This window comes from Lytechinus variegatus, chromosome 17 (assembly GCF_018143015.1).
Source record: "Lytechinus variegatus isolate NC3 chromosome 17, Lvar_3.0, whole genome shotgun sequence".
Lineage (NCBI taxonomy): Eukaryota > Metazoa > Echinodermata > Echinoidea > Temnopleuroida > Toxopneustidae > Lytechinus > Lytechinus variegatus.
In genome coordinates this window covers 23,605,428-23,629,585 of record NC_054756.1, presented here as the reverse complement: position 1 = coordinate 23,629,585, position 24,158 = coordinate 23,605,428, and the positions used below count along the sequence as shown (strand labels likewise).

The following is a 24,158-nucleotide window of genomic DNA, read 5'->3' as shown; positions in this document are numbered from 1 at the left end:
GATATTTCTTTACACAAGCAAGAGCAGCATGTGATCACAATTAAGTTTAACCCTATCTAGGCCGGGGGGGGGCCTCGGAGGCCCCCCCCCCCTCAACAAATTGCGCAATATTTTCGCCGCGCGAAATTTTTTGACCGCGCCACTCGCTGACTTTTTACTTTCAAGTCTTGCGCAACTTTTGAGACCAACTTTGCGTCCTCCGGGTACGTGGTTCCGAAATTACGCAACATTACGTAAGTGCATGTCAGACCGAAAATTGCTCAAAAACGTGATTTCGTGTACAAAGTCAATGCAAATTGTGTTTTCAACCAAAATTCATAAATGTATGATTATTTTTAGTTTTGCTGCTCTAAATGTATTTATTTTATGCTTTTTATGATCAAAGAAGAGTCCCCAACAAATTTCATTGAAAAAACAATGAAAAACAAAGGTCAAAAAACAAAGAAATACATAAGAAATTGCAAAAAACAATAAAATACATAAGAAAATGATTTGATATCGCAATTTTTTTCATGTACACTTGCTAAGAACACCACAAAGAGTTTCTATACCAAAAATTAGTACATTTGGAGCTTTATTTAGGGAGTTAGAGGAAAAAGTATGATTTCGCATACTAATTACGCATAAATTAGCATAATCACTTAATAGCGACTCACACGAAAAAAATTACTATACAATCTTGGAGATTATGACCCAGGCAACCAGCATGCCAATTTTCGGCGCGATCGCACGGTCGAGATCTTAGGGGGGGGGCCTGGGAGGCCCCCCCCCGGCCATATGAACTCTCAAAATACCCCGGCCTAGATAGGGTTAAATAGGACATGTAGGATGACGTCATAGATTCCAACCAGTGAACAGATGTTGAATCAATTTACCAACTTAACCTTACGCTACTGACAGGGTCTGCGTAACCGGGAGAGGGGTCTTCATCGCCCTCCCCTTTTTTATACCGTGTACAAAACGTAAAAATGACTATCTAATTGTGATTTTATGCATGGTCACCCGACCCCACTTTTAAAGCCATTCCGCCGCCCATGACTGATAAGGCCTTTGATTAATACTCTTTGAGATAAAGTGTTGTTACTTTAGTGGTGTTAAGTTGCTAGGCTTAGTTAAACATTAATTATCTCTTGGTCCAAATACAGACTTTTAAACATGTTCTGTATACCTTGCGTGGTTCTTATTTGTTAATAAGATGAAGATCGAGTACTCGCCGCGCGTCAGTTGCTGAGTAGAGGCGGATAGGCCTAGTATATACTGAATTAGTATACTGAATTTTTGTTCAGCGTCAAAACACACGGTGGAGAATAATGCTGTATCGTCAACATTGCCTTCCATGAAAATTCTGCTTTTTTTTTTAAAAGGCGTAGTCATCTCCTTGTTTAGTATTCTTCCTCATATAGGTATATCTGCCATGTCGATGTGGAGATAGTGGTAAGTATATATGCTTACTAAATATATCTGAATCACATTACTTCCGATTCATAGAAGACATAAACAGTTTAAACGGGAAATGGCAAAATGGGGAAAAATTGAGATGTAATAGGGACTAATGGTGGAATCTATTTTATTCTTTATCCTCATTTTGTACATATCTTATCTTTTTCATGTGTATATATAATTTTATTCTTTCTCCTCATTTTGTACATATCTTATCTTTTTCATGTGTATATATAATTTTCGTTTACTTTTAAGTAACATTTTTACAGTATCATATTTTATTTACTGTGTCATTTTCCATAATTAATTATGATTACTTCATTATTCAATTTTTCAATATTTGTATTTATGCTCTGTTCTTTGTTTATATTTGAATGTGTCACAATGTTTTATATTTGTGTTTGTTTACGAAGGGCCCCAATGGAAACCAGCTTGTTGCTGATTGGACTACCCTTCTTTTGAATATTGAAATAAATAAATGAATAAATAAATAAATGAATAAATAAATAAATAGATAAATAAATACTTGTAAAACTATATTATAACATTTTACACGTTTTAGCATCCTCATTCTCATTAACAGGCCTAATACGTTATGCATACGTCCAACTCGTTATGAATACGCCAAGTATACGCCCACAGTTGAAAAAAAAATCAAAGTTCAGCATATGCCGACGTTTTAGAGAAATTTTGATACGTCGGGCATACGCTGTCTAAAACGCCAAGGTGTGACACCACCTTTACAACCACTTTCTTTTCTTCAGATTTTGAGTGTTGTCAATCATGAGCATATACGGCAACAACAAGAATTATTTGTTTGTGTGCTGTTTTCAAAAACAGTAATGTTACAACTACACCACCGGTTTTAAAGAGGATTATCATAACATGGAGTAGCTCCATGATTATACCAAGCATTGCACACTACAGCGTGTCCCACAAACATGTTAATGGCACTTTAACTGAGTATAATGTGAAATTACTAAATCCAATTGTATACAATATATGTAATCATAGCATTTTTTATACAACTGGCTTGTGTGTAATAGGCCCTATTCCAATTTGAAATGTACAAATAATAGATATTTAATTTTAATCAACCCCAAATAAGAATGATCGCATATCAAAATAAAAATGTAATCAAAAACTTTAAAAAATATCAAAATACGTGATTTTCGACATTCTTTCAGATTTTACGCGAAAAATGATACTTTCATACAAAAGTGCACTTAGCATCTACCCGTACGTTATCCCTCAGCATTTCCGCAAGACTTTAAGCTGAGATGGCAAGAAATGACAAATTTTGCTATCCAAACTTCCAAGGAATAGTTTTTTTTAGTATGTACTTTATACATGTAATTATGTACATAATGTACGGTATGTTCAAATTTTAATTAAAGATGCGCACCTGGTAAAATATACATTAACCCCTTTCGGATAACATTAAAATGAGATATCTTCCACCTTAATTGAAAATTCTTGTAATATACGTAACATTAGAACAGTTACTATACATTCAATGGGTAATACCATTTAAATCGAAGAATTTAGGTTGTGTAAACCAACTTCAAACTATTGATAATTTTCACAAACTTTCATTTTGAGGAAATCGCGGTTTTATGTTTCACTGCGCCATATATGTGTGTGTAATTTTCAAATTTGAAATGTATATTTATCAGACTTATAATTTGAAAATTCAAATAAAAAGGATCGCATGTCAAAGGTAATAATTTTTTAACCTATTCCGTCAATATATAAAAATGCGTGATTTTTGACATCATTTCACGCTAAAATGACACTTTCACGCAAAAGTGCGCTTGGCATCCGGCCGTACACTATTCCTGGGTATTTAAGCAAGACTTTAAGCTGGGATACCAATCATTAACAAATTTTACCGTCGAATCCTTATCTAGAGCCCTTTTTGACGTTTGGCCGGTCTACTATAATACTTCATTAACCATATAGCCAAGTTTCATGAAGTAGGTCCATATACTTTCGAAGTTATGATGTCATTTCAAAAACTTAACCTAAGGTTAAGATTTGATGTTGACGCCGCCGCCGGAAAAGCGGCGCCTGTAGTCTCACTCTGCTATGCAGGTGAGAAAAAATGGGAAGAAATAAGCAAAAACAGCAGCCAGACCAGCATAAACATGACTGGTTTACGATGAAAGAGACACGCACGCGCGCACACACACTACACACACACTCCAGAGAGAGAGAGAGAGATGGAGAGAGTGGTGGTCGATATTAATCTCTGACCACTTTTATATATTTATTTGAGATAAAAACTATTGGGAGGGCCGTAGCAAGATTAATACCTGTCTTCATCAAGCTTTCGGACACATGCTGTTCATCAGGATCTAAACCAATATACAAAATATATAGTATTAACAGTGATACATACAATACAATATGCTATCTATAGCGAAGATAAGTAATTATAGGTGCATTGATAATAATTTAATATGTGGTTACCGTAAAGTCCGTATATATATATATATATATATATATATATATATATATATATATTCATAATATATAATATATGCACTGTGTAAATCATTTTCTCTCTACATATTCTCTATTCATCTCACAGGCCAGCGTTGAAATCATTGTTATAAATACTGGTACATGTAATATTAGTACCAACTTCTGACGAGTGCGTGAGTAAGAGAGGATGTTGCGGTGTGTTCTTTTTTCCGGGGCTTTTTTTAAAGGAGAATCCAACCTTGGTCATAAAATGTAGTGTTTGAAAGGAGAAAAATAGATAAAACGGAATGGTGAAAGTTTGAAAGAAATCGGACCAGCAATAAGAAAGTTATGGCTGCTTTGAAATTGAAATCTCTATGATTATGTAGATTTCAAATTGGCAACTGGGTAAGTAAATAATTATGACAAGAGCCATGGACAACTTTCCCATAGGCCATGTACTTAATCATCAGGGATTTGTGGTTTTCTCCTAACTGCCCATTCCCCTGGGGCAGTAATCTAAATATAACCCTGGTAGTATATTGTTTTATGTCCTCATGAAAGAAAAATAAAATTTGAAGTAAAACATTTGAAAAAATGACATATTAGCCATTTTATGTATTGGAGTAAAAGGAAGAGTAGTCCTTGCCTTACATCACTGTGACATCACATATGTGGCCAATTTGCAGTCTCCATGGATCTAGGGATTACCAATACTCACAACTTAGCCCGGGGGGGCCACTTCCATTCACAAGTGGATACCATGCGCGACCATGGGGTCTCGAAAAGCACCCTAAACACGTAATTTCCATATTCTGAAAATGCACCCCTTAACAAGTATTGGCGTGTGAAACCCTACCCTTAACAAGTATTGGAAACAAAACGATATACTCTTGGCAAATATTCCCTGAAATGAACCCCTAAACAAGTACAGGAATGTTTTATTGTTACGGGTCCTTTAATTGGTCGTCGGCTTTACCTTATTTGGTTTAGTACGACCCCATCTTCTACACCTCGCCCAAATCGGACTCTAAACACGAAGTGTTGGGGCAAAAAGGACATCCTTTATAAAACATTTGAATTTTGTTTTATCATCCCCGCAAATTCGACCCTAAACACGTAATTTTCCTAGCGAAATAGATACCCTTTTTCATTATTTTTGTGTTTTTGACACCCTTATCACGTTACGTACGTAACGTGCCCTATCGTGAAAAAGACATCCTTTTTACGTGTTTTTTTGGTCGCGCATGGTATCCACTCGTCAATGTAAGTGGCCCCTCCGGGCAACTTAGAAAAAATCATAACTTTCTTATTATTTGTCAGATAGTGTTAAAACTTTCACCTATCAACTTGTCTGATTTTTGTTATTCCCCTAAGAACAAGTTTTTATTTGGGTTGGATTCCCCTTTAATGTGTGGGTGCGTATTTATCAGAGGCCTCTATGCGGGTGTGTTTGTGTGTTGCCGGTGTGCACGCGCGCAGTGGGGGTAGTGTTGGCGAATGAATGTGTTATAGAAATGTTGGGATCTTGGAGAGAGTTCGAACGTAGGCGGGGACAATATCAGCATCGAGGCAGCCGCGCGGGGGGGAGAGAGAATAGGAGAGGGAGGGAAAGTGAAAGAAAAAGGAATTCATAGCCGCCCGGCTCCTTCCCGCATCGAGGTCATGTCCAGTGTCATATTGAAGGCGCGCGCGTGCACGACGTTGCCAATATAAATATATATATATTTTTTTTTTTCAAGGCAGAGCTATACGTCTAAACGGTGAACAGACCGCAATGCTTAGTCTCAACGGAGAAAGAGTCTGCATTCAGTCTATTCAATGTCAATGCCATTCACGATGCAAAGAAGTCGTTTTCATTGTCCGATTCTGTCTAATTCTCTCATATATCATTTGGAGTTTATCATCATTGACAGTATCTATTCTGCATGTGCAGTCTTTGCCACGGAGGAGCATGCATTCCGTGCATACATACATGTGGTCAACAATGAGGTAGGCCTATATTTTCTTATACATGTAGTTCTCAAGAAAACCGACGTTCGGATTCGACGAATGAATTCAAAACTCTGATCATATTAGCTGGGGTTCTTATGTTATAGTTCAAAAACCCTTCACCTTATCGTAGGCCTATGCGCAGCAATTTCGTGAGATTTTGTTTCCCCCTCTTTCCCTTTATATGCAGGTTATATGTGGATTCCAAGTTCAAGAAACCGTGCCAGCTCTGCTTCATGAGATCTCCATTATATTACTCGCCGGGAGATCGCAGGCTTGTCTACCCTATATGGGGATAGGCTGTCATCCAGGCGTAAGAACGAGATTTGGATAAACAAGAGTCCAAATTAAGGCGGAAGTCTCACGCATAAAGCGTGAGACTTTGTATGCATGCAGAGGCGGGGGTTTATTAAGACACACAGCTTGTTCTTTATCAAAAATATGCTTAAATTATCCAGCTTCAGATAAGAATAAAACAAAGAATCTACACGTACTCTTGCTTCGCGATCGCATTATTCATGTATAAGATATCCATCCTTTTCATGATGACAAAATATAAAATAGAATGTCCTTATTCTCAGTTCACACTCTCATTCTTTTCCTCTCTTATTCATGATTAGAAAAAAGTGCTTAGAATAACCAGTTTTTAGGTCGGAATGTCAAAACGTTCAGCTCGCGCTTTGCGCTCGCATCATTTGATTGTTGATCAGTATTTCCATTGGTAAATGCAAACAGTAATTTCATCTGCAATTATCTAGTTACATACGCATCTTGTTCATGATTACGAACACTGATCAAAATGTTCAATATTCAGGAGAAAATATAGGAAATTTTCGAAAAAAAATTAGCGCGCGATCGCATTATTTAATCAGGGCATTTACAGAAATGTTTATAAGAATAACATTAAGAAGTAAACAAGACTACCTCTTGAAAAAATTGCTTTGTGACGACGACCGGGGAAAATGTGGATAAAAATACCCCCCCCCCCCTATTTGTTAAAGCTGGATCCGCCCCTGAAAATAATTTAAAAAAAATCGGCTGGCCACTTGATCACAGGTGATAGTCCTTCTGTTCAAACCACCCACCCCCCTTGAAAAAAAGCTAGATCTGCCCCCGGTATGTCTGGATACGAGACGACCCTGGTGTTACAAAATTCGTAATTGGAGGGTCGCAGACATACCCTCCCCCCTCCTCTTTCTCTCTCTCTGATCGCCACCCATACCAAGGTCTAAACAGTCAAGGTCGAAATTTTATCGAGCAGACAACATACAACATGGATGATAATCTGATAATTTAACCTGGGTTTAATCCTAGTCTAAACTAGAATTTTATACCACCCTTATATGGAATGATTACTTCATAATAATGCTCCATTTATTTCTGTCAAATATAATGAACTGATTAATTCATTAAAACACATTTTTAATATTAACATTTTCTTATTCATCCCATTTCACGACTCAATGATTTTTTTACAGTTTTTCGAAGCAGAAAATGATTGGTTTATAAGTTGACAACTGGCATAAAAGTGTAGTCTAGGTTAACCCGGGTTTAACTAAACCGTGTCGATCAGAATAACACCCACTCTCGTTAAAATGATATATATTCACATCTCATATACCCGTCTCTCTCACCTTTTTCTGCGCCCCCCCCCCATCCCCCCCCCCCCTCTCTCTCTCTCTCTCACTTGATTGCTGACAGTGCAGAAGACGAAAATGTCTGAGATGTGCCGAGAGCTGACGAATTGGGATTAACATTGATATACCAAGTGGCCTCCAATATCAGGATGAAGTGTGGTGTCATGGTAAGATCATTCTGCTTGTATATTTCATTGTGCAGGTTATTTCTAATTATTCTACCAAATAAGCCTTTGTCATAATCTGCTGCCACCTTAACACACAGCAAGAGTTTCCCGTTAACCCGGATATATTTCTCAGATTGAGAATATTTTAATAACCTGTATTTCACCGTAGGTTTACCATGTCAAAATTGTATAAAATGTTTTTTCGCTCGCTTGTTTTAGTAATAATACCTTACTTTTATTATTTGTAATGACAAATTTTCGTTTGCGGCCTTAAAGATACTACTTTTTCACCCAGAGGGGGGGGGGGGCATTTTTGTACAGGAAAAAAATGACAAGAAAATTACAGTCTTAAACTACAAAATGGCGGTTATTTTGTTTCAGGAAAAATTGGACAAGCAAATTAGGGGTTTTTTGCTACAAAATGGACGTCATTTTGTTTTAAAAAAGGTCTTCACTTGGGTATGCAAGACGTATTCCCCTAAAAAATATTTGTTGTGCCTGTCATTTTTTTTTTGGGGGGGGGCGTGGAGCACGGGCCACATATGCCCCTACCCGGATCCGCCACTAAGTATGGCTCATAATGTGATTTAATAGACGATCACTTCAACCATCTCTAGTAGGTCCATGCTTCAACCTATTTATTATGTCTACATGTATGATCAAAATGCTCCCAATTTTAGCTTGAGAAACAGAGAGCGTATCCGAGAAAAACAAATATGAAGTCTTCATTGAAAATCATCCAGCAACTTTTTTTCTTAGTTCAATTTTCTGATACTCCTATTTACCCCCCGAAACGTGTAACACTTATACAGGGTATGCATGACCATGGCGGCATACAGAATATGCACAGTGAGTAACATGTTTTTATAACTTGACATATCCCTTTAATCATGTACCAAGGTTTATACTAATTTTACACGTTACATTAAATACATACTTATTTCATATTTCAGTGTATTGTTCCGTCATACATAAACATTCCAGTATAAAATACTCTTCAAGGGAACTTCGTTTACCTCGTTGATTGTAGTAATCCGGTCATTGGAAACTCATCCATTTGCTGATTTCTCACCATGCGATTACTTTCTAACCATTCAAGATCATTAAAGGTCAAGTCCACCCCAGAACATTGTTGATTTGAATCGAAATAGAAAATTCAAACTAATATAACGCTGCAAACTTCATCGAAATCGGATGTAAAATAAGAAAGTTATGACATTTTAAACTCAGCGATATGCAAATGAGAGAGTCGATGATGTCCATACCTCACTATTTATTTTGTTTTTTATTGTTTGAATAATACAATATTTCAATTTTTACAGATTTGAAAATAAGGATCAACTTAACTTAAACATAAACTGTTAAAATAATGGTAATTCCACATGTTCAGGGACAAATAAAAATTTGTTGCACTTGACAAGGAGGAGAAAATTAGAATATTTCATATAATAAAATACAAAAGAAATAGTGAGTGGGTGACGTCATCAGTCTGCCAATTTGCATACCGACCAGGATGTGCATAGAACTGTTTTGTGAAATTAAGCGAAACATTAAAATGTCATAACTTTCTTATTTTACATCCGATTTTCATGAAATTTTCAGTGTTTTGCTTGTTGGATTTTTCTCTTTTTTCAAGTTTTTCAAACTTTTTGTTGGGGTGGTCTTGTCCTTTAAAAAAAAATCCATTTGTTATCAGAATAGAATCGGACAGTCGACATATGTATAATGTACCTTCACTTACATAGCATTATAAGATTGTTTAAAGGTCAAGTCCACCTCAGAAAAATGATGATTTGAATCAATATAAAAAAAAACAGACAAGCAAAATGCTGAAAATTTCATCAAAATCGGATGTAAAATAAGAAAGTTATGACATTTCAAAGTTTCACATTTTTTCACAAAATAGTTATATGAACGAGCCAGTTACATCCAAAATGAGAGAGTTGATGATGTCACTCACTATTTCTTTTGTTTTTTATTGTTTGAATTATGCAATATTTCAATTTTTACGAATTTGACAATTTGGACCTCCTTGCCTGAACCACAAAATGGTAAAATAATGGAATTACCCCTGTTCAGGGAGGAATGAAAACTTCATTTCACATGACATTGACGAGAAAATGACAATATTTCATATAATAAAATACAAAAGAAATAGTGAGTGAGTGATGTCATCAGTTCCCTCATTTGTATACCGACTGAGATGTGCATATAATTTTTTTGTGAAATGAAGCGAAACTTCAAAATGTCATAACTTTCTTATTTTACATCCGATTTTGATGAAATTTTCAGCGTTATGCTTGTTGGATTTTTCTCTTTTTATTCAAATCAAGTTTTTGATGGGGTGGACTTGTCCTTTAAGTACTAGTAAATGTAATGTAAAATAATCTTGGGCCTAAGATAAAGTCATGGGGAACACCTTTCAAAAACACGCTGCGAGCTGTTCAGGAATACATGTAGGCTAAAAAAATAGACATATGAAGCTTAGAATTTCATCACAATCTTATAAATAATAACAAAGTAACATTATTTCAAAGCTTTGAATTGTTTTGGTGAAACAGTTATATGCAAGTCTTCATGAACATGCAACGAGCAAGGTGATTGTGCCATATCCTTATTCTTTTCTTTTTTTATCATATTGATATTATATTCATTTAATTTTTTGGAATCATAATGTGAAAAGGGGGAAATCTATTTAACGGAAGGACTATTCGCCCTTTCACACTGAAAAAAAATTCAAGATTCCAGTGAAAAATAAGGCTGATGACGAATATTAAGCACGTGTGAAACCAAACTAAAACATGATTAGAATAAAAAACGCTGATCACAGTCACGATTACAACAGCAATCATTACATTTAAGATTCAAGATTCACGTGTGAAAAGGCCCTAGATTTAGACGTAACAATGTTCACCGCTAAATAAATGCCTCTTTTTGCATTTTGCATCGTATCTCAGACTTTCTTAAAGGAGAAATATATTGATTATGAATGTGGTCTTATTATATATCAATGGAAAGGTAATGATGTGGGGATCATCAGTGGGTCATTCAAAAATACCGAAAATAATACAAAAAGGTGAAAATCGCCGATTAAAAAACGCTAAAATGCCCCTCCGAAATATGCCTCGCATCGGTCTCTGAATTGACTGGAATTTGATGACGTCACTGTCTGTACGAGAGGCGTGATTGGCTCTCCCACGTGAAGCTCCACTTGCATGCAAAACCTGTTGCGTGGGTACGTTTTCTCCACACTGTCACTGAATACTTCTATCACGAAATGAAAGAAAATCCAGAATTTTATCTAGATTTTGATTTTCAAATTGATGATTTTAAAGATGAAGAGAATGATGATGAAGTGAACAACACAGTGAGGTAGTTGGAGGTAAATAATGGGGGAACAATGCCGATTATTATGCTGAAAATTCAACTTGCCTGACGATCACAAGTAAAGTCATGTACATGCCGATTCGCTACCAACTCATGCAGCTGCTGCTACAAGTGGTAGCTACACCGCGCGGGCCAAATTAAATCCATGAAAATGAATAACCACATCCAGAGAGAGTCTATCATGAGAAGGAAAATAATGATATAACTGTACTTACAAACAAGTGAATAATCCGAATTAACCTGAAAGCAAATCAACTCAACGAATAGCAGCTAGCAGACGATATGCACCGACGATAAACTTCATGTGGCTGGGATAGATTGTCACTCGTTCTGTTAGATGTAATTTGTAACTCATTAATTTGACAAAATTACGAAACTCGGGGAATTATTTATATATATAAAAATATATTAATATCTCTTATTATTTTTTGTATTACGATAAAACCTCTTTTGAAGGAAAACGTTGAGATAAACTAAAATTACTTTTAAATCCCAACCCCCCAACATGCGTAGCTTGTATGTCATTGCAAACAAACCATCGCAAACATGCACGTATTCCTTCCTTGCTGATAGAGAGCTGTGCAAAACGTGCATAGATCTATTCTCTCAGTCTCAGCCAAGGCGAGCAAACAATACGGCATGCATGTGTTGTTGTGATGGTTTGTTTACGATCACATAATGCTACGCATGATGGGATGATCTTTTACATCTAATTTTAATTTACCTCAACGTTTTCCTTCAAAACAGGTTTTATCGTAATTCAAAAAATGATAAGAGATGTTACTATATTTTTATATAGAATAATAATTCCCCGAGTTTCGTAATTTTGTCAAATTAATGAGATAAAAGTTACATCTAACAGAATTAACGAGTGACAATCTATCCAGCCGGATGAAGTTTATCGGCAGTGCATATGCCATATCGTCTGGTACTATTCGTTGGGTTGATTTGCCTTCAGGTTCGGATTATTCACTTGTTTGTAAGTGCAGTTATATCATTTTCCTTCTTATGATAGACTGTCTGGATGTGGTTATTCATGTTCAGCATGAATTCAATTTGGCCCGCGCGGTGTAGCTAGCACTTCCAGCAGCATGAATTGGTAGCGAATAGGCATGTACATGACTTTACTTGTGATTGTGTTGCAAGTTGAATTTTCATCATCATCATCGGCGTAATTCCCCCAATTTACCTCCAACTACGTCACTGTGTTGTTTCACTTCATCATCATTCTCTTCATCTCAAAATCATCAATTTGAAAATCCAAATCTAGATAAAATTCTGGGTTTTCTTTCGATCATTTCGGGATCGAAGTATTCAGTGACAATGTGGAGAAAATGTACCCTTGCAACAGGTTTTGCATGCAAGTGGAGCTTCACGTGGGAGAGCCAATCACGCCTCTCGTACAGACAGTGACGTCATAAAAAAATCCCCAATTTCGCGGACGTAATTCTGCGTGTTTGAAGCATTCAGAGAGAGAACTTTAAACTATCAATTAACTGAGTTTCATCCGTCTCCATGATAAATGATGTACACCATCGTGTTCTCCTTATTTTCTCCTTTATTGTGATATATGATTCTCCAGTTTTACGATTTTCAATATATTTCTACTTTAAAATGTTTTCCGGCTTTATTAATACGCTATCCAATTATACTGTTTCTGTTTGTGGTAACTCCCGTAGGAACTCGGCAGGACAGCATTTTGCTGGTAAACGCCAAGCTGGTATATAACCAATTACCTATGAAACATTTTGCGTCTAGGTTAATCAGTCATAGTGGCTGACGTTATACACAGATATCACTCTCGGGCCTTTTTTATCAAAGTGGAGACAATGGCAGAGTTGGGATTCGAACTCACAACCTTGCGATTATGAGTCCAATGCTCTAACCACTGGACCACACGACCATTATTATGACTTGATAATATCGAAGAGATGTAAAAAAAATCCGTAATCATATCAATCCTTTTTTCTCCCCACCTTTAGTCCAAGAACACATTTATACTGCTCGTTGCCTTGACAACCTTTATGATGTCATTCACTATCTTACAACTTAACCACGGAATAGCAAGCTCGAATGTTTTACGGTAAGATATTTATTTTGTTTACTTTGGTCAATAGATGGAAATCTGTATATGTAAAAGTTCACACATTTATATATGTATATAATTTTGAGGTGAAAAATTACATTGCCTTTTGCTTTCAATATGCAGATAATTAATAATGAATAGGGATGGTCCGGGCTGTAAATATTTAAATAGAGTAAAATTCACAAAGCGAAATGCTGAAAATTTCATCAAAATCGGATGAAAATGACCAAGTTATTGAATTTTAAAGTTTATCATCATTTTGTAACAGTTATACGCACATCGGCATGAATATTCATCAAGTGGGCTGATGATGTCATATTCCCACTTTCCTTTTTCTTATGTGTTTACATTGAAATCTTAATTAGTTTCATTTTTTTCATGCATGTGTAAATTATGTGTCTCCATTATGATGAGATAAGTTGCGGCAATAAAATGCACTTAACCAGTTGTCAATCCAATTGTTTTAGTTCTTGGTAAAAAAATTTGAATAAACCTAATTTCATATAATAAAATACAAAAGAACAAGTGGGGATATGACATCATCAGCCCACCTAATGAATATTCATGAAGACAGGCCTAGAACTGTTTCACCGGAATAATGCACATTTTCTAAATTCAATAACTTCGTTATTGATGTCCGATTTTGAACACATCTTCAGCATTTTGCTTCGTGAAATTTATTAAGATATAAATATCTTAAACCTGGACCAACCCTTAACCCTATCTAGGCCGGGGTATTTTGGGAGTTCCTATGGCCGGGGGGGGGGCCTCCCAGGCCCCCCCCCCCCTAAGATCTCGGCCGTCGACCGCGCGATCGCGCCGAAAATTGGCACGCGGGTTGCCTGGGACATAATCTACAAGATTGTATAGTAATTTATTTCATGCGAATCGCTATTAAGTGATTATGCTAATTTATGCGTAATTAGTATGCAAAATCATACTTTTTCCTCTAACTCCCTAAACAAAGTTCCAAATGTACTAATTTTTGGTATAGAAACTCTTTGTGGTGTCCTTAGCAAGTGTACATGAAAAAAATTGTGATATCAAATCATTTTCTTATGTATTATATTGTTTTTTGCAATTTCTTATGTATTTCTCTGTTTTTTTTACCTTTTGTTTTTCATTGTTTTTTCTATGAAATTTGTTGGGGACTCTTCTGTGATCATAAAAAGCATAAAATGAATACATTTAGACTAGCAAAACTAAAAATAATCATACATTTATGAATTTTGGTTGAAAACACAATTTGCATTGACTTTGTACACGAAATCACGTTTTTGAGCCATTTTCGGTCTGACATGCACTTACACAATGTTGCGTAATTTCGGAACCACATACCCGGGTGACGCAAAATTGGTCTCAAAAGTTGCGCAAGACTTGAAAGTAAAAAGTCAGCGAGCGGCGCGGTCAAAAAATTTCGCACGGCGAAAATATCGCGCAATTCGTTGAGGGGGGGGGGCCTCGGAGGCCCCCCCCCGGCCTAGATAGGGTTAAGAGAGAGGTAGAAAGGGCGATCTATTTGAGAGAAAAAAATAAACACTACAGTTTGGTCGACTATGGATGAAATTTCTATTAGTGATAAGGAAATTGAAGTAATTCTTAAAGGGGTACTCCGGGCTGAAAAAATTTATATCTGAATAAAAAGAGTAAAATTCACAAAGTAAAATGCTGAAATTTAATCAAAATCGAATCACAAATAACAAAGTTATAGAATTTTAAAGTCTGTGAAAACAGTTATATTCACTTCGTCATGAATATTCACCAGGGGGATTTATGTTTCACCACACTTTCATTTTTCTTATGAAATCGTAATTGTGTCATCTTTGTCTCACCTGCATAGCAGAGTAAGACTATAGCCACCGCTTTTCCGACGACGACGGCGGCGGTGTTGTCAACACCAAATCTTAACCGAAGGTTAAGTTTGTGAAATGACAGCATATAAACCTAGTTTATGAAACTTCGACATAGGGTTAATCAAGTACATTTATTACTGAACATCATGCCTGAGATTTAGGTCAATGAACTTTGGTCAAGTTGGGGGTATATGTTGAATTACCATCATAACATTGAAAGTTTACTGGTCTAGTTCATAAAACTTTGACATAAGAGTAATCAAGTATCACTGAATATCCTGTGCGAGTTTCAGGTAACATGACCAAGGTCAAAGGTCAATGGACTTAGGCCATGTTGGGGTATATGTTGAATTGCCATAACTTTGAAAGTTCATGAATCTGATTCATGAAACTTGGACATAAGAGTAGGCAAATATCACTGAATATCCTGTGTGAGTTTTAGGTCACATGACTAAGGTCAAAGGTCATTTAAGGTCAATGAACTTTGGCAAAACTTACCACCATAACTGTAAGTGTATTGGTCTAGTTCATAAAACTTGGACATAGGAGTAATCAAGCATCACTGAACATCCTGTGCGAGTTTAAGGTCACATTACCAAGGTCAAAGGTCAATAGACTTTGGCCATGTTGAGGGTATTTGTTGAGGAACCATTTATGGATCTAGTTCATAAAACTTTGGACATTACGAGTAATCAATTATCACTGAACATGTCTTAAGTCGCATGATCAAGGTCAAATGTCATTCATTGACAATGAACGTAGTATTGTAAATGATACTTTTTGTGAATAACTATTTCATAGTAGTTTTCAGTCAGCACTGATGCTATATTGAATTGCATGATGCAGGTGAGACTGCCAGAGGCGCTCCACTTGTTCATACATGTGTAAATGACATGCTTCCCTTGTAATGAAATAAGTTGGAGCAGTGAATATCTAATGCACTAAATCAGTTGGCAATCCATTTTTTAAAGTTCTAGTAGAAAATCTTTGAATAAATCTTATTTTCTCTCATAAAATACAAAAGAACAGGTGGGGATATGACATAATCAGTTTGCTCATTGAATATTCATAAAGACATGCCTAGAACTGTTTCACCGGAGTAATGCACATCTTTGAAATGCCATATGTTTGTTATTGCTTTTCTGATTTTGATCAAATTTTCACTGTTGTGTTTGTCTGATTTTTCTTTGTATGTTCAAGTCATATTATTTTCAGCATGGAGCATATCCCTTGAAGCCTAATATATCCGGGTCGTGGTAGGCCCAATAGTTTCAGAGGTAGACCCTAAACATAATTATTCATGCAGGTTTTTAATGTGTTTTTATCACATTTGAATTGATGATGTTTTCTCTCCCTCTCTCTCTCTCTTTTTTTGGGGAGGCATTGAACTTTTTCCCTGTCTTATGAGTATTCAGCGTATTTCCGTTATCACTTTTAAAGATGGATCCCTCTTAAATATTTATTTATTTATTGGTTTCCTTTATTTTATACTGCAGGTTAGACCTGTTCAGTTATGCAAAACTGCTTTCCAAAGGCGCCCTGCAGTTTAACAAATAACTCAACATCCTAGCAATTCAATGTATGTAACGTGATAAAGTAAAAACAGAATATTATATAGATATAGAGTGAGTCAACAATTACTTAAGGAATTATTACATTTGCATCAAGTTATTCAGTGTAATTACTTGTATGACAGTCAGAATCAATGATTTACAGTGGGGGTTTTTAAATGGATGGAGGGGCGTGCATTTTTGTATATCACAAGGGCTAGAATTAAATACGACGGGAGCAACATATTCAAAAGATTTTCTTTAAAATCTGTCCTAGGGCAGGGTATTTGAAGGGGACATAGTTCAGAATATCGTGTTTTATAAGTTTCATAATAATTTATTGTTGATTCAATGTGTAGAGTTCTTGCGGCTCAGTGGATAAGTTTCCTGACTTTAAACCACAAGGTCAGGGGTTCGAATCCTACCGCAGCACTCTCGTCATTTAGAAAGGCGTTTATCCACATTTGCCACTGTCCACCCAGGTGAAGTACATGGGTACCCGGTTGGAAGAAAATTCCTTGCATGCGATCGAACGTCCGATCTCTCGCTCTCTCTAAGTGCTGTATCACGAGACGTAGGCGATTATGGCATGCCACAAATCTCTGTTCCTGGTTGTTTAATCAGCTCCACTTGAGAGCGAAGTTGGCTCAGTCAGTGAAGTGTATGCCAGTCGAACCGAAGATCATGGTATTCGAGCCTACGCTAGGCGGGTGACAAAACCCAGTGCATTGTGTGTAAACATGTCTCCCTTGTTTCATAGATGAAGGCTATATTACAGTGGACAGGATAGGACGTTAAATGGAGACCCCGTCTATATTGAACCTTGAGGAAATAATCCCTTAGCAGCTCCTCCAAGATGAACTGGGATGGGATGGGATGTGCTGTGACACGTGGTGGTGCAGACAATTTTTTATTTTATTTTATTAACAATAAAAATGGTAAAGTACAAGTAAAAATCATGCTCCTAGTGCTTACAGCATCCTGGAAGCTCCAGGAGGCTTTAACCCTCTGATGACAGGAGATACGAATGGTACGGGAATAATATGAGAATTTGTATGCATCAATCGTTGCTTGTGGTACAGAGAGTTTTAGCATATGATCTCTTCTACTGATGTATGGAGCCTGGCATATGAAGTGTGGAAGCTGGGTATTTACAAGCAGGTGGTACCTGTATTTGATACAGCATGGTGCATTGTGCAAGGAGACGACGTGTGTGCAGCTGGTCCCATCCAAACTTTGAGACAAGTCCTGAGGCTGATGTAGATTTTCTATAATCGCGGTTGACAAAGCGAGCAGCTGTTTTCTGTACCCTTTGCAGGCTTGCAGCCGTAGTAGAGGTGTGGGGATTCTAGGCTTCAGCTATATACTCAAGCTGCTTTCGAACCAAGGCCATATATACGCATTTATTTGGCGTTTTCAGAACAAGGTGAGAGTTCTTCTCAGCAACCCAAGGGTTTTGCTGGCCTTGTTCGCAATAAGCTTACAGGTCCATCGGAGGCCTTTGGAGATGGTGACTCCAAGGTACTTGTATTGGAAAGCCTGCAGTTGTGTTTGGGAGCTCGCTTCCTAGTAATGGTAAGAGAAGCACACTTCTTGACATTAAAAGCCATAAGCCACTTTGCTATCCAATCTGACAGGGTTTGAAGATCTTGCTGCAGGATGGAGACATCATGTACTGTGTTGATATCTCGGTATATCCATGGTCCATGGTATGTCACACTGTCGACTGCAAAGAGGTGCATCTTGGACTGGATATTTGCAGTGATGTCGTTGATGTAAAGCAAGAAACGGGCAGGGCAGATCACTGATCCTTGAGATACCCCAGATGATGTCACTGGCATCCAAGATGACCGTGATCACTGAACGACAACTGCTTGTTGTCGGTGTTGAGTAGTGACATGATCAAGTTTTGGGTGTCTCCTTTAATGTCATAGTATGCAAGCTTCGTTTGCAGATGGCAGTGAGGTACTCCATCAAAGGCTTTCTTGAAATCAAGAAAACTTATTTCCGCCTGGCCTCTGCGTTGTAGGGCGTGTGCCCAGTCATGGTTGGCTGAGATGAGTTGGGTAGTCTGGTAGTGGTAGATAACTTCTGTCTAAACCAGTGTTGTTCTTCTACCAGGATGTTGTTTGCAGCTACATGCTTTGAGATGTAACTGAATACTAAGTGTTCCATTAACTTACTGCAGATGCAAGTCAGGGAAATCGGCCTGTAATTTTCTGCGTCGCATTTACCACCTGTCTTATGAATGGGGGTCAGCAAGGTAGAATTCCATTCTGTTGGAACAGTAACTGTATTGTAGCTCTGTTGGAACAGGAACTCAAGAGCCGGTGAGATTTCAACAGCTACAAGTTTAAGTAGCTTAGGAGGAATCTCATCTGGTCCACAGGCTTTGGACGGGTAATTGAGACCTGACAGTTGTATAGCCGCACCATTGCGATAAACGTGCAAATGACCAATGTCAGGACAGTGCATAGAACCTTCCACAGATGTATGACAAACCTGTTGGTTTGTGAAGACAGAGTGAAAGTTAGCATTCAGGCACTCCGTTTTGTGTCTGCTAGTCATGCGGATACCCCTGTCAGATTTCAGAGATGGAATACTGATGTTTTCAGACCTGCAACATTTGACGTAAAACCAGAACTTAGGATTTTTTGTAGGCTGTCTCCTAAGATGTTGTTCATATAATTGTGGTGTGCCTGGTGAACAGGCTTAGCAACCATATTTCAGTGCTGTATGCAGGCCTTCCATCTTAATGTACTAGGGCTCCTACGGGCTTTCTTGTACAGCCTATCCCGTTTCCTCATTTTCCTTTTCAGGTCAGTGGTGATCCATGGAAGGTGTCTTTGGAACTTGCTGAACTTGGACGGTATCAGATCTTCCATGCATTTCTTGAGGAAGACAGCTATCTTCTTCCAGTTCCCATCAACAGATTCAAACTCTGGATTTGAAACAAGAAAATCTGAAGAGAACTTTGCAACAGCATCTTTGATGGCTTCCTCATCTGCTCTGTGGAATTGGTAAATCTTCCTGGAAGTGGTGCGGCCTATCCTAGGGTTATCCGAGAAGACAAAAGATACAACATTGTGGTCATATATGCCTGGAAGTACTTGTACATCCGTAATAAGGCTTGGGCTAGATGTCAGGAGAAGATCCAGGGTGTTACCCGATGCAGGGCGGGTTACAACCATAGCAAGTTGTACAAGCGAAAATTCCAAAAAGGTGTCGAGCAGGAGTTGGTGGATGCTTGCAAGGCTCATACTGCTCAATATGCAGGAATCCCAATCAATATCCGGAAGGTTGAAGTCTCTTCCAATAATGATATTAGGTTGATTTCTCCTCTGCTTGGAAACCACCTTAGATATAGAGAATTGGAGTTCCTCAAGATCCCGCCTTCCATTTGTTGGAGGACGATAGAAACTTGCGATGAAAAGCGGCTTTGCATTTGTGAACTGCAAATTACACCAAGTGGTTTCACTTTGAGAGTCAAATTCAGGGCAGCTGGATAATATGAGAGACTCATGGACTGCTACAAAAACACCACCACCTTGTCCATTTCGATCCTTTCTAAATACCGTGTAGTTACATTGGAATGCACTATATTAATGAACATCTTGCTTGAATAGAGGCTTGAATAGCAACAGGCTTGTCGTAATAATGAGAAAGAAAACCATTATCACTGGATGTGGCCATGGATCGAGCCATGGTTGAAGAAGGGCGTCTACCCATGTTTTGAATTTTCATATAGTCCAGTAGTCGGAGTATCTAACACTAAAAGGTCAAATCTGGAGAAGTGGATTGCACTTCACATTACCACTGGTAACAACACGACAAGTAGCATATCATGCATATGGGACTGATGTAGGCCATTACTGAGCTATACAGTGTTGAGAAGCAGTAACAAATAAAAATGAAGTGTCCAAATTCCCTTAAAATCAACCGACGATATCCATAATATCCACAATTTAGCAGAGAATTTTGAAAGTGCATCCCTCACCAACTGACACAGACACACTAACTCTTTTGTAAACTGTTTTGAAAAGTATGTTTAGAGGAGAGTCCCCACCTTTGTACGTTAAGAACCACTGCACTATTTGAATAAGAGTAGGGGGAAACCCCGGTGTAGTGGTCCACCTGCATTCCCCCAATCAGTTATATCAGGAGAGATCTCAGTGCGGGTCACAGTTCTGTGTGCGCGCCCTTCTAGGCGACCCAGAGTGGCTGGCTCCTCCAAAAATGCGCCTTTGAATGCTGTGCATCATCACCATCATCATCTTCATCACCTCCCGCTGACCCACACCTCTCTCTGTAATCCATGCATTCGAACAGACTGGTCATTCGATTCATCCATTTCCTTCCTCCACCCTCTTGCCCTCTATCTTTCCCGTGAACGCTAAATTTTAAACACCGTCCTCTCTAATTCATGACCTACAAAACTCATTTGCCTTATTCTTATATCTATAATGAGCTTTCTATCTGATCAGGGTAGCCATACTATAAGTATACATGTAGTATAGAAATATTGTATTTAGCGCTGTCTTAATGCTGCATAATTACTGATTCAGTTTATCACATTTTATTTCTTGCAGGTCTAATACGACGTGGCACCTTCCTGCGCCCAAGCCCGTGCCAATCCACAAAAGCTGTGGGAGGGAAAGTAATGCATCCATTGGAACAAGCGGAATTCAAAGGGGTTTTCCTACATCATGTTGCGCGGTTCAGAATATCGCTTACATAAAGACATTGAAAACGGGCTCGACGACCGTAATGTCAATAATCAATAGATATGGATTCTTTCATAATTCGTCTTTCATTTTGAATCGACAGTCGTCAACAAATGGCCATTTCTACCACCTCCCGTTCACGGAGAAAACGGCGGAAACACATTTCTTGCCCCCTATCCACGTGGCTGAGAATGATTATCCAAATTATAAAAACTACAATATGATGGCGGTCCATGTTCGTTATCAGCGGCATGTAATGGAGAGGTTCTTTGCACAAGGTACAAAATACATGACAATTATTCGTGATCCTGGTGTGCAGTGGGAAAGTGCTTTTAATCATTTCCAATTCCATGATGCAATTCTAGTTAACATAACCGTCAAGTCAAATTCAAGTGCAATGAACAATGAAACGAGTACCTTGGGTAACTCCACGTTTCTTAGCGGAAATCCCCAATTCAAAGGGTGTCGAGAAGAGCTTATGGAGACATCGCAAAAAGGCTCGTCCGTAAACCAGACCAATTGTACGATTTTTGAGCTTATAGAAGAGTTTATGTCGCGACCGAAATTCTACCAGGATCGTTTGCGTTTCTTGCCTTGGGAACATGAAATTGGAAAGAGATGGGCATACTCAAGGAACAACCAGATTTACGATCTTGGTTTGGACACTCAATACCACGAAAATACGACCGCAGTGAAAGAATGGATACAAAAACTTCAGGACGAGTTAAGCCTGGTCCTTATCAATGAATACTTTGACGAATCGCTTTTGATCATGCGCAAGCTCTTCTGTTGGAGCTTCCAAGACATTGCTTACATCGCCAAGAATATCCGGATCAAGGATACGCGTCCAAGCATGAAAGATTCTCTAAGAGATAGAATACGCGAGTGGAACGCCGCGGATATGCTCCTGTATCAATCCTTTAACCGCACGCTTTGGTACCGTATTGACAACTACGGACCAGGCTTTGAAACCGATCTTACTTACTTCAGGAATCTTCTGGAATCGTTATTGCAGAACTGCACACGGGAAACAGAAGCGAAAAAGTGGGACAAGGATCATCTCTTTGGCCACCAGGAGCGCGTGCCGCGCAAGAATGCTTCGTTGTTCTGCCGAACGCTTGCTGAATCTAAACGTGAATTACATAATAGAGTTTATTGTAGGCAAGACGTCAATAGAAGTACGGCAGCGTGTCAAATACGCAAGAAGCAAGTGAAAGTTGGCAAAGCCAAAGCAAATCGCACGAATCTATCAACGAAGAAGGGTAGAAGGAGGATTTCCGTCATTTCCAAGAAAAAATTCAAACAAGTCACTGAAAAGAGACAATAAAATCATGTAGTAGGTCCATGATAAAATGAACCATCGTGGTGATACTTTGGATCCTTTGGAAAATTTGCCACACCTGATCTTTCGGTTTTATGCTACCTGTGTTCACATTTCGTATGACAAGGAACAACTTTCATCTGGGTGTCCAATGTCTTGTGGTCACCTTGACAGTATGAGGGCGCTTTACCCAAGATGGCTTCCGATTTTCATCAATGTATAATGCTTAATTACAGCATTCCGCCATTTAATCACATTAAAAGATCGGGGTCATTAGGCTTCAAAGGAAATATAAATCAACAAATCAGGAATATCAACTATTTTATCAAAGGTACAATTTATCAAGATGGCGTCAGCATAACTGCCAGCTCTACCACTCTTAATTAGCGGTAGTCTATACTGCTTTTCAAGCATTTTCACCACCTACCGCATATTCACTCTCCTTACAATATAATCTGCTTTTTCAGATAATGTATTTTTACAAATTTTTAGTCAGAATACATGATTCATTGACTAAAGGTTTTCCAAACTACGCAATGGGGGTGTGGTGAGAGGTGCTCGGCAGCTAATTATAGTCTATACAATGTTAGTATATACAATAATATAGAAAGAAGTTTAGAGCAAGCTGAAACTTTTCACTTGTAAAGGCCTGGTCACACCGCCCGAGCGTTGTTGGAGCGGTCGTGGAGCGGAGAGAAAAAATCATCACCGCTTGCTACCGTTCACCACTTTCGATTTCGATTGTCAGATTGTTGTTGTTGTTTTCGTTTTCCCCAATTTTGTGAGCGAAATTCGACCCCCTTTACCTATCGCTCCACGACCGCTCCAACAACGCTCGGGCGGTGTGACCAGGCCTTAAGGTTATCTATGCGCAATACATTGGTTCGTGAACAACTTACGAATGATGGTGGTATATCGACATCTTAAAAAAAACATCTTGGTATGATAAATGTGATAATTTCCCACTGCTCATTAATTTGGGTGAAGAGTTTGAAAGGACTTCGCCATGAAAACTACATGTAGAAGGTTGCTTTGCATTTTGCAGGACACATTCTTCTGAATTCAAAGTTAGTCATGGTGGAATAAAATAAATGATGTCAGAAAGCACCTTACACCAGACAAACGTGGGGAGTTAAGCCAGAGTCCTAACCTACCCCAAAATCGCGGGGGGGGGTTCTTGCCATGCACAAAAAATGATAAATAGAGAGGCTCTAGCTCGGGGGTGGGGGCAGTCAAATGTATTGCTGTACACATGCGTGACCAAATTAATTCTTAATATCCCCTAAACGAGTTTATTCTCTGTGTGCAAAATAACCCCCTAAACAAGTTTTTCGCGGGCTTTATTTACACATTTTGGCCTAAAAATGTTGTCGCCAGAAAACGACGCCGGGGAAAAGGCTTGTGGGAAAAAACACACCCTAAACACGTTTGGCTAATCTTGAAAAAATCTTTTAAAAATGAATACCTATACGTTTGACCCTTCGATTGACCAGTCTTTCAAAACTACCCTCTTTTTGAAAATCGGTGTTTTTTAT

At 38.1% G+C, this 24,158-nt stretch overlaps 1 protein-coding gene across 5 annotated transcripts; it reads left to right on the top strand.

Annotated features, from left to right (window-relative positions):
- Window positions 1-820: 820 nt before the first annotated feature.
- On the top strand, window positions 821-23,272 carry LOC121431073 (galactosylceramide sulfotransferase-like). 5 transcript variants are annotated; one of them, XM_041628548.1, is made up of 5 exons: window positions 821-1,434; window positions 7,605-7,702; window positions 8,515-8,551; window positions 13,072-13,172; window positions 21,168-23,272. In XM_041628548.1, exons 3-5 carry the CDS (start codon window positions 8,522-8,524, stop codon window positions 22,627-22,629), a joined length of 1,593 nt encoding a protein of 530 aa, XP_041484482.1. In that variant the 5' UTR covers window positions 821-1,434; window positions 7,605-7,702; window positions 8,515-8,521; the 3' UTR covers window positions 22,630-23,272. The 5 variants fall into 5 exon arrangements, with proteins under 5 accessions (XP_041484482.1, XP_041484481.1, XP_041484485.1 ...); XM_041628547.1 differs by having other exon boundaries at window positions 7,600-7,702; XM_041628549.1 differs by lacking the exon at window positions 821-1,434 and adding an exon at window positions 5,345-5,898.
- Window positions 23,273-24,158: the final 886 nt, after the last annotated feature.